The sequence below is a fragment of the Chaetura pelagica genome, unplaced genomic scaffold, assembly GCF_000747805.2.
Source record: "Chaetura pelagica isolate M959 unplaced genomic scaffold, ChaPel_1.0 scaffold464, whole genome shotgun sequence".
Taxonomy (NCBI): Eukaryota; Metazoa; Chordata; class Aves; order Apodiformes; family Apodidae; genus Chaetura; species Chaetura pelagica.
The window spans coordinates 31,567-42,948 of NW_009952981.1; the positions used below are offsets into that span (position 1 = coordinate 31,567).

Genomic DNA, 11,382 nt, shown 5'->3' on the forward strand with positions numbered 1-11,382 from the left:
TTGCTCACATCAAAATAACAGGGATGCCATCAGAGGAAAAGAAATGAGAGGAGGGAATGCTGAGGGGCTGAGCTGGGAGGGGCTGCTAGATTCTTTGTGACTGATGGCTGATTTTCTGCTGCTCCCATTTGAAATGTTTCAGCCCCTCTCTGTATTTCCAGATTGTTGACCTGCTTTTCTCTTCCTTGTCCCCTGTCAAAGACAGCTTTGCTGCCTTTCTCCCACTCCTACCCTTGGTGATGACATCCCTCTCTTATCACTTACTCCACAAAGTCCTCTTTGCATTGCTGTAGGAGGTCACAGGCTTTCTGGATCTCTTGCTCATTCAGAAGTACCAGTGTCCCCAGAGTCAGGTGGAGCTTTGCAGGGTTCTGGAAGAGGCTGCTGCTGACCCCATCATCCTGCAAATCAATCAGTCTTATATACAGGTGTCTTATTCACACACACACCTCACTACCAGAGGTATAAATACTACAGAGAGCAGGTAGCAAGCCACTGGCATCAAACTTTCTATCTCTGCATCACTGGTGGGGTTGGCAGTGACTCCAAGTTGAAAGGAGCAGCAACATTTCCCAGGTCTTGTGAGCAAGGGAGCTCAGCCTTGCTGGGAGAGGCACAGCCCCCTGCTGTAGGGACATGTTCCCTGCCTGCCCTTCCCTCTGGAAGCTCCTTAGGACAGGCTCTAATTCAGGACCAGGCACAGCAGCACCCACTTGTACAGAGTTTTGAGAGGAGACTTGCACAGCTGTGGAAGCAGAAGCTGCCAGCAGCTACAAACCCAAGTCAGCACAGATTTAAAACTGGAGTTAAGTCGATTTTTTTTTGTGCCATAAAGCTGGAACCAGCTGTAGTGACAAGCTCTAAATAGTCTCTAAATCCTGTCTAAACACAGGCTGCACTTCACAACACAAGCAAGACTAATACCAACTCTGATAATTACATTTTTCTTGTTCCCATATGCCCTGTAGTTTGCCAAGACGAATTAAGTTTAAATTCCCTTTATAAGAAAAGTTACGTGTTGTTGCTGGGGCAGAACTGTTCCCAGGTGGGGCAGTGGATAGAGTCAGCTTTAAGAAACATGCTCTTTTGTTCTGGGATACTTATAAAAACACCTCGAGGATGGTTACCACACCCATATTGAAACAATTATTTCCACTTAGTGGCCATTTCCCATCAGCTCAATTAAATAACCTCCACTTTTAACTCCAGAAGAAGCCAACACCACTTGTCAGGCCACCAAAGCCCTTTCTCTGCCTGAAGAAAGTCCACCAAGCAAAGGACAGCTTGCAAGTTTCTAGCTGTGCCTTCAGAGTTTGAAATAAAACCTTTCAGGCAGTTAAATGCTGCAGTACCTCAGCCTGTCAGGAGTTTAATGCCCCACATCCCACTCAGCATTTTTCACCTTCAGTGACAACACCCATACTCTTCTTTACAGGGGTGCTTATGGGCTGGAGCAGCAACAAGCCAGCCTGCAACATGGGGGGATGGATTAGAACTTGGGAAGCGTAGATTCAGATTGGACCTTTGGAGGAAATTCTTCGCTATGAGTGGTGAGACCCTGGCCCAGGTTGCCCAGAGAAGATGTGGCTGCCCCATCCCTGGCAGTGTTGAAGGGCAGGTTGGATGGGGCTTGGAGCAACCTGGGCTGGTGGGAGGTGTCCCTGCCCATGCAGAAGGGTTGGAACTGGATGATCTTGAAGGCCCTTTCCAAACCATTCCATGATCCTATGATTCTATGAACACAGAGCCCAGGTGCTTGCCCTAGTAGCCCCAGAAGAAAGGGAGGACACACACACACGTTCCACTGCTGCTAATTCACTGCTGCCTGAAGCCCCAAATGGTGCCATGCTGCAAACCTCAGCACTGTGCAGCAGCCTGAAACAAGCATGGACTAATTAGCCAGGCCCATCAGAAGCAGAGGGAAAAGGGACACCTCCACCTCCCCTCTCTGCTGTATAAGCCTTTTGGCTCCCTTTAATTCATAGTGCTGTTAACAGGACATGATTTCCCTCTATTAGCTTTTTTTCTCCCGTGGTGTCTGTAGCCAGAGGATGTGTAGCCCATCTCAAAGCAGTAGCTTGGGTGACAGAATCTGGGAGAAAGTTGGATTTCTCCTTGCCAGGGACAGCCAGCCCATGTCATCCCCACAGATGTAGGGTAATGAGACGGTAGTTAGTGGGTCAGAAAGCAAACACCTTACCCTCCTTTTCTGCTCTGGCAGGATTTGTACTGTTCAACATCCAACTTGCCCCCAAAACAGCATGTTCCCCTGAGCTTTTCACCACCTGAGTGGGCTGATAGCTGACAAAGTGATGGCACGTCACCTCCACAGGCCACACCACCACTGCTGGGGAGATCAGCAGGGAAGAGCAGCACACGAGGAGCAGGCCAAGACCTAGATCATCTTCCTGGTTTACTCCCTAGTATTTCAGACAGCTCCTAAAAACCCTACTTACACCCCTAGTCTTTTGCAGGCCAGCAGATCCCACTTCTCCCACACATACAGCAGATGCTACGTCAGAGGTACCTCTCCCTGGAATAGGAAAGGTTTCTGCAGGTGGCCTAGCAGCCCTTCCTGGCTGCCTGCTGCTGGCTGGGATGCAAAAAAGCTGGAACCCACTTATTCTAGTCCCAGATGATGATCTGCTACCAGCAACCACTGTGTCACCTCACAAGGAAGCTGCCCTGTCCAGTGCTATGAGCCCTCTGCAACCCACCCAGCCCAGCCAGGCAGCAGCAACACAGAGCCTGGAGACAGGTGTTCCTACCTGCTGCTAAGGAAAATTCCCATCCTCATCCAGGAAGGAGCAGCCCCAGAGGTGTGATCTTGTGTCAAGGCTGTGATTTTGGAGCTTTATGGGCATCTTCCCAATACCTAATGAAGCTCCTGAAGGAAAGCTCCAACCACAAACTGAGGAGTGAGAATCAGGCTGGGAGATGGGCCGAGGGATCCACCAGGATCTCAGCCATGCTCTCCAAGTGTCTCTGGGTGACAAGCTCCCCTGCCACCAGTCTCCTCCCCCGTGCAGAGGAAGGTGGGCATTCCTTGCAGCACAACGCTCAGGGCCTTGGGGCAGGGGGTGGCTGCCAGCCGTGAGGAGAGCAGAGCAGGGCAGGGGCAGTGTCACAGCAGGGAGTCTCCGAATTCTGCAGGGGAAGCTGAAAGCTGCCTTTGGCAGGAACCCGCTGGCACATGCCAACAGATTCTAGCACCTCTCTAAAGATTCACTGTTCAAACTTGAGTTTCTCTAAGGATGTACAGAGAGGCAGGAAGAATACCCCCTTTACCCACCCTCTGTATGTGATGACTGTCCATTTTAGCCCACACCTCTCCCTGACACTGCCTTGCCATGATCAAAAATACAACTCGTTTCCACTAAGCCTTAAAATTCATCTTTCTCCACCCTCCTGCTACTTTGTCTTCTACCTTTGCCCTCCTCCTTTAGAAGTTTTTAATCTGGAGTCTTCACCTCTTTCTGCAAAGCCCCAGCACATTGTTCCTCCAGATCTCAGTCTGTGGGAAACACACTTCAGGTCTTCTCCATGACAAGGCAAAGGATCAAACTCCTTTGCTCTTCCTCCCTGGCTGCATCCTCTCTCCTGTCTAAAAAGCTTCCAATATTTGCAGACAGTTTGATGATCTCTTTATTTTCCTGAGCAGCAGGATAATGCATGCCAGCTAGATGCCCTCTCCCACCCTGATCCACAAACAAAGGAGCTAGCCAGAAAAACAGCATTTCCTCAGAACTCACTGAAGAGCTGCTGAAAAAAACCCTCCCATTTTCTGTCCCTTCCACTCCCAGATAGAACAGCTCATTAGCAATGTCTGATCTTTACAGGTTGCCCATCTACTCCAGCAATTACACTTCCTCTCCATGCTACATCTGCAGCCTGTTCAGACTGCAAATCTGCTGCACTTGCACAGCTCTGAAAGACCCAACTGTGATTCTCCACCACAGTTATCACTGCAAAGTCTCTTCCCTTTTCCACCTGCAAACGTTTTGGTCCTCCTCACTCTGACACCTACAGGACTGTGTGAGAACTCCAAGGTCATGCAGTTATCTGGACCTCCCACTGCACCACATCAGGAATGAGCTTGGCCAGGAGAGCCACTTCCTCGTGTTTAGGTTAAATTAGCCTCCCAAGAGCCTCCCCTCTGCCCTGCTGCACTGCCCTGCCCGCACCACAGCTTGAATGACACCCCAAGTGTTCCATATTTCAGCACCAGGTTCACCTTAGAAAAGGTCTTCAAGACTCACAAAAGTTAAGAGAGCACCAACATCCCCCGGGGCTATAAAATATCAACGAATGGTTGTCATGGTAACTGCTTCAGAGAGAAAGAGAGTCCCTCAGTGGCCAGAAGAAATATTCACACACACACCTGCTCCTCTCCCTCCCTTCCTGTTTCTCCTGAGCTTCATTCAAAGAGCGGAGTTTGACCTAATCCTGCCTGTTTCACACAACAAATTGCCCCGGGAAGGGAAGCTCGTGGCTCCTGTGGCTGAAACCAACTCCAGCTTCCCTAGGTATCCTGAGCAACCCTGGTGCTTTAGACCAACCTATAAGCTCTCCCACTGCCCTGCAAGTTCTTCCTGCCTGCTGTGCTTTCTAGCAGACCCTGCTGTGAGATCAAGTGGTATTAGAGTGGCATTATGGGCTGGCAGTGCTGGAGAGACACAGGGGGCTGCAACACACTCCTTGTACCAACAGGCACTGATATATCCAGCAGCCCTTTTGCCGGTGCCAGGAGAAGGAAGGGCAGGAGAAAAAAGCACCAGGTACTCCCAGCTACCAGAGGCAACCCCCCAGATAACCTGCCACTGACCCAATGCCACGTTACAAACTAAAAATGACAACTCTGCAGCTGATGTGAGAGCATCACCAGAAACCTGCCAGGCCCAGCACAGGGCACTGAGAAGTGCTAATATGACCCCACAGCTCCCAAGGCTGGGGCACCTGGTGCCCAGACAGCATGGAGAGCAGGAACTGCAGCCCTAGACCTTCTGCCTCCACCCACATAGACGCGTCCTGCTGTAGGGCAGCTCCCGCTGCCATTGTTTTGGGAGGTTCCCCAAAGCATCTTGATGACTTGGCAGCAGCAAAAGGTGTGCTATGTCCTGAGTGCCACACTTTCCTGGAGATATTGCTAGGGAGGAGATTCTACCCCTCTGCTCTGCTCTCAGGAGACCCCACGTGGAGTGCTGTGTCCAGTTCTGGAGCCCACACCACAGGAGGGACACTGAGCTGTTGGAGTTAGTCCACAGGAGGCCACAAAGATGATCTGAGGGGCTGGAGCAGCTCTGCTCTGGAGACAGGATGAGACAGTTGGGGTGCTCAGCCCCTTCAGGAGGAGAGAAGGCTCCAGGGAGACCTTAGAGCACCTTCCAGTGCCTGAAGGGGCTCCAGGAAAGCTGGGAAGGGGCTTTTTACAAGAGCAGGGAGTGATGGGATGAGGGGGAACCATTTGAAACTGAAAAAGGGGAGATTTGGATTAGACATCAGGAAGAAATTCTTTCTGTGAGGGTGGTGAGACTGTGGCCTAGGCTGCCCAGAGAACTTGTGGATGCCTCAACATCCACTGAACACCAGTGTTGAAGGGCAGGTTGGATGGGGCTTGGAGCAACCTGGTCTGGTAGGATGTGTCCCATGCAGGGAGTTGGGACTAGATAATCTATCTTTATGCTCCCTTCCAACCCAAACCAGTCTGGGATTCTGTGATGCTGGTATGAGGAGGATTCATGCCTGGGGGCTGGTTCTGAGCACAGTTCAAGCCCAAGGTTACAGAAAGCCAGAAGTAACTCTGAGGCTGAAACCTGTTCCCACCTGCAGGATTCTCTAAACACGAAGCAGAGCCTGACAGGACTCAGCACCCTCCAGACAGAGAACAAAAGCTGGCAGGAGAGGCAGAAGGTCAGGCAAGAGGAGGAAAAATGAACATGTCCAGCCTGGTCAGCAGTGGTTTCAGAACCCCTCTACTCAGGCCTAGGTTTCTGCAGCTTTCTAGGAGAAGCACACAAAAGGTTGGCACATGTTCCCAGCTCCTTCTGAACGTGACTGACAACACTGGGGAAGATCCCAAGATATATTTATGAAAATGCTTCTCAATGGATGTCAGACCTCCTGGCCTACCCAGGGATGCAAACTGATACTTAGGGGTGAGCAAGGGACAAACAATGGGACAGAGACAGACCAAAAGGGCTCTGGAGAGCAGCTCAGGTCACCAGCAGAAGTTGGGCCAATGGAGGCCTGCAGAGATGCAATCAGAAGAGCAGGCAGGAAAAGTGAGTCCTCTACAAGAGCAAGTCCTGTGTGAGGCCAGAATGAAACCACAGTATGCAGCAGGGACAGCAGCAGCAGCTGCAAGGATGAATGAAAAGAGGCCACATCATGTGACACTGGCAGGATCTGCCTGGAACTGCTGCTGTGTCCCCACACAAGGACTGGAACTAGACACCAACAGAGGGAGCCAGGCCACCACTGACACCAGCCCGAGGTCCTCTGGCCAGTCAACACTTTCTTAGGCTAATGCTTCCATCCCCCTGGCTTCAGAGTTTTCCTTTAATAAAGGGGAGCCTTAAGAAAAGGAGCTGGTGGAGGCAGAGATATCCTCCCAGCCCCACCGTGCTCATGGCATTGCCCTGGTTGCAATGAATCCAAGAAATCCCTGGATTTCTTGGTCCCTTTCGGCTGTATTTAACAGCAGGTGGAAACCTGAGGGATAGAAAAGTCCTAAGATGTGGCTGAAATAGGCAGCTGGGTGGAGAAGAGGGACTTAAATCAGAACTGCCAGGAAAGACAAGACTGAAAAGCCAGCTCAGTCCTGCTCCTAGAGACAAGTGACATGCAAGTGACCAGCAACACTCCAGCAAGAAGTCCCATCTGCCCAGATATCCAATAATTCACACCCTCAGCATGAAGATGTAGGGAACTAAACTTCTTCAGCTGTGCTATCTGCCAGATTGTATTTTCCCCTTTGAAAGGCACAAGCAGAAGTGACAGACATGAGAGTAATAGCATCAGCCCACAAAACCCTGCTGAGTGGAGACAATCTAACCTGCAGTGACCACAGAGAGGAACTCTTCTTCCTTCCCTAGAGATGTCCTCCCAGAGGATATGGCAAGTTAATCATAACACCATTCCCTCTCCTCAGCCTGGCCCTGTGTGCTGACAGGCCACTGCTGCCAAACCAGAAGGACACTAAAATAAACCTGGGAACACTCAGCTTTCACTTCATTCTGTTCCTCATTTCCCTGCTGCTCTCAGTGTCAGGGCTGAGGGCAGGGAGAAGGGACAGTCAGCACAGAGGCTGACGGGGACCAAAGAGAGTAATGAGATCTACACATTAAACCAGGTCACTTCTCACTCAGCTCCAGTCATGACACCCACCTCCCCTCGCTGTCCAAAAGTGAAACAGAAGCTGCAGCAAACTTGTAGAAAGGTCCACTACATTATTTAGTGGCTTTCCTGTTAAAAGTAGAAACAGAAAACCCCCAACTCTCTTTTGAACTTCAGATCTCCCAACCCCTGACATTATGTCACTCTGTCATCTCCTCCCACCTACCAAAACCTCCAACGAGAACAAAACATTCAACTAACACTTTACTAAGCAAGCTGTTCCAGCTTCCAGAAGATTTCACCACAGCACTCAACAAACTTGACAGCAGACCCACCAACTTAAATAAAAGGCCTGTTAAAAATACACCCCCAAGCCACAGAGTGAGGCCTTCAAGGCAAAGCCCAAAAAGCTCTCTCGACAAATGAAACGGCTCTGCTGGAAGGCCTTCCACTTGACTTCCACTTTCCTTACCTTTGAGCATTTCTCCAACACTTCCTCCTTGAACTGCAGGAACTTCTCCTGAATGGCAGGCTGGTTGAGAGGGAAGGACAGGAAGTGTGTGAAGGGCTGCTTCTTACGGAAGCTGTCCAGGAGAACGTCGATGCGCGTCCGGGCGGAGGCGACGCCGCTGCGGTGCTGCCCTGTGATCACTGCAAGGAAACCAAGCAGAACCTGTCTGCTGGCTGTCCAGCTGCTGCCCCTGTGTCCTGGTTGGAGCCAGGATGAAGCCAATTTTCCTCTTACTGGTTATTTTTTTTCCTTCATTCGGCTCTCTTTCAACTAGCAGCAAGTGTTCCAGCTCGCGGACTGATAATGTTTATGTTACTGCTGGGACTCCAAGATCACATCTTTGCCAGCTCAGACACAACCAGGAGATCTATGACCCCATCATAAGAGGCTGAATTAGACAGCAAAACTGGCCAGAGATATTCCATTCCATAGATCTACGTAAGCTCAGAGATCACAGAAGACAACTTCCTTCCTGCTTCTTCTTCCCTTCTCTCCTGCCCATGGCCAGCAAGGACTTTGTCCATCCACCACCACTGACCATCAAACATCCCTGACCCTCATCACTCTCTCCAGCAGCTCCAGGATGTTTCAGGACTGTTCTCAGCTCAGGAAATGCTGTAGGAGTTGCTGGGGCTGGGGGAGGCAACAGGGGTTCTGCACATTTCCTGAACACATCTGTATGTAATTGTACATGTTTTCTTTTATCATTAGTTTCGTTAGAGCTGCCTAGTTTAGTTTTCAATCCAGAGTCTCTCTCCTCATTCTCTCTCTCCTTCCCTACCTGGGTGGGAGGGGGAAGAGACAAAGAGCATTGTTGTCCCTGGTTTAATTGCCCATCCTGATTCAAACTGTGACACCATGCTAAGCAGGAGAGGAACTGAAGGGATGGTGATTTTCTGTTTACCCGTGCACTCTAAAATAGCAATACTGGAGGATACTGGGAGGGCAAGAACAGCTCAGCCAGGAGGGGTTTAGGAAAACCTGCTCAACACCCCCTCTTTGCTGTCAGCCCCGGGCTCACTGATGAAGCTACAGGGAATTCAAACCCCTAACCAAGCACACAGAGATCCCACCAGCCTCCCTGCTCGACTCTCAATGCCCGACACAGCCGCGCTTTGCTCTGCAAAGCCAGGGTGATGCCATCCAAGTGTCCCTCTGCTTTCCACTCAGCCAGCTCTGAGTGCCCACAAAGCAGCACCTAAGAGTCTATCACTTCAGTGGCTCACTTTAGATTGCTGGAGCATTATTATTTCCAGTTGGCATAAATGCAGTCAGGGTGAAAAAGAAGAGAAAAATCTCTCCCAGATCAAGCTGGCCTCTATCATTTGTGCGTGCACTTCAAGGCACCAAACAGAGAACACTTGAGCTTGGAAAGAAAGGACTGCAAGAAGCAAAAAAAATCCTCCTGGCTTCTCCTCTATTACGTGTTTTCAACATCTCTCAACCTGCTTGGATAGTCCTTCAGGGTTCTCAGAAAGAAGTCAAGCCCCACTTCTTGAGAAGTGCTGCCGTGTTCCTGTGCGGCACCATGGGGTGGATCCTTCCCCCCCCCAAGTCACTCCCTCCTCCCAGCTCTGTCACCAATGTCACTCTACACCCTGCCACTGATCACTCTGCCCTCTGGAAGGGCCAGCCCTTTTGAAGCAACACCTCTTTCCTTTTTATGTCCCTGGACACGATGAGCAGGAACAGATGGTCCAGGAAAGCCTGCCCTACCAGGATCAGGTGACGACAGCAACGTCATCAAAACTCTTCTCAAATTAAAGCACATGATGAAGTTCATTTCATACAACACAACTCTTCTTCTGGGTGGATATTAGGGTTTCTCATCAATGGAAATGGGATTATTTAAAAAAAAAAAAAAAAAATGACCCAAACATTCTGTGATTCTCAAGCCAGTTGTTTAAGGAACAGAAGGAACTTCACAGACTGTTCATAGGTTTAAAATATCTTTCCCCCCCAAAAAACACCTTTCACTGCTTTATAAGGATTTATAGACAGGGAAAATAAACTGAGGAGAAAAGTGATTTTTCAAAGGCCAGGAGGTGAGTCAGTACTATGCCAGAAGCAGGAATTAAAGGAAAATCAAGCCAGTTGTTTAAGGAACAGAAGGAACTTCACAGACTGTTCATAGGTTTAAAATATCTTTCCCCCCCAAAAAACACCTTTCACTGCTTTATAAGGATTTATAGACAGGGAAAATAAACTGAGGAGAAAAGTGATTTTTCAAAGGCCAGGAGGTGAGTCAGTACTATGCCAGAAGCAGGAATTAAAGGAAAAATGTCTCCCCTTCCCCATTCCAACTGTGCACCAGCTGCTGAGAGAATATCCATGTTGTGCAGGGTGAACTCACCAATCTCTCCCTCCACTCCAGGCTTGGGGATGCTGATGGAGGTTTGGGTCTCTGTTTCTAGCCTCTTCTTGGTTTCCCCTTTTTTCCCAATGATGTACCTGGAGCCAGAAAAGTGCAAGAGAGTCACACAGGGCCGATCTCCACTGTGTGCAGCCAGCAGATGAGCCAGGCCACATGTGGGTCAGGCTCTGGACTGGCTCTAGACTTGGTATCTCCATGCAGGACCCAAGCCAGGCACAGAAGCTTCTCCCAGGACTCAGTGTGTGACCAGGAGCACAGGAGGATGTTGATCCATGACTCACAGTTGGCTTAAGCTAAAAGAAGTCAGTCAGTCCCTGAGAGCTTTGCCACAGCTGCTTTGGCAGCTGGGTTATCCCTTTTCCCATCACCCCAGCTGATGAAGAACTAAGGACTCTTCTTCAGCTTTTTGCTTTGGTCCAGGTAGTCATTTCCCAGCCCCCAAACACACAGCAGGCACTTCCCTCATGACATTTCAGTAGAACTGCTCAACCAGTAAAACCAGATCAAGCTTCAAACACCACAGGCTTCCCAGTAAACACCAGACCAGAGTGAATAGCTCCACAGTCAATAATGTGCTTTCTCTCCAAGCTTTAACTGACTCTCCCTGCCAAGCTGCTCACCCCAATTCTTCCCCTTCTTCTCCCACCCTCCCTGCTGCTTTTATGTTCAAGGGAAGACATGTTCAAAAGCTCTCCTGGCAGCCAGAAAGCACCACCTGCTGTCACTGTCACAGGAGTCAAGCGTGGCACAACTGCACTAAAAAGGCACTGCCAGCTTTCCTAACATCCCCAGAATGGCACAATTCCAGATATCTGGCACTCCACCCGACCTCAAACATACATCCTCTGTGCTCAACCACTTCCCAGCAGCAATTCAAACACAAAGGCTCACTTGTACAATGGGCTGGGAACCTCCACTCTGCACTGGAAGCCTCTCTCAGTCTCTTCCACCCCAAAGGCATCGCAGGACTCATCTGTACAGTCAACGGGGCCTGCCAGGGATAAAACAAACCTCTCTGGAGTTTGGCAGCTCTTCATGCAGGACAGGAGGCTCACAGACACCTTAAAACACAGGTTAAACACAGAGAGAAATGGGCTTCTCTCTGTGAAGCTGACTGCTTTTTATTCCACCCTCCTACCAGCTCCGGAAAGCATCATTCCTG

The 11,382-nt window shown here is 50.0% G+C and overlaps 1 protein-coding gene across 1 annotated transcript in view; it reads right to left on the reverse strand.

Moving 5' to 3' along the window:
- The window catches only part of ASCC1 (activating signal cointegrator 1 complex subunit 1), a 37,202-nt gene that overhangs the window by 24,626 nt on the left and 1,194 nt on the right, over window positions 1–11,382 (reverse strand). Inside the window, exons 2-5 of the mRNA XM_009996388.1 lie at window positions 11,112–11,211; window positions 10,200–10,297; window positions 7,808–7,986; window positions 265–401 (exon numbers count right to left, since the gene is read on the reverse strand). Of these exons, the coding sequence (XP_009994690.1) occupies window positions 265–401; window positions 7,808–7,986; window positions 10,200–10,297; window positions 11,112–11,211 (514 nt within the window). The remainder of the gene's footprint in view (window positions 1–264; window positions 402–7,807; window positions 7,987–10,199; window positions 10,298–11,111; window positions 11,212–11,382) is intronic.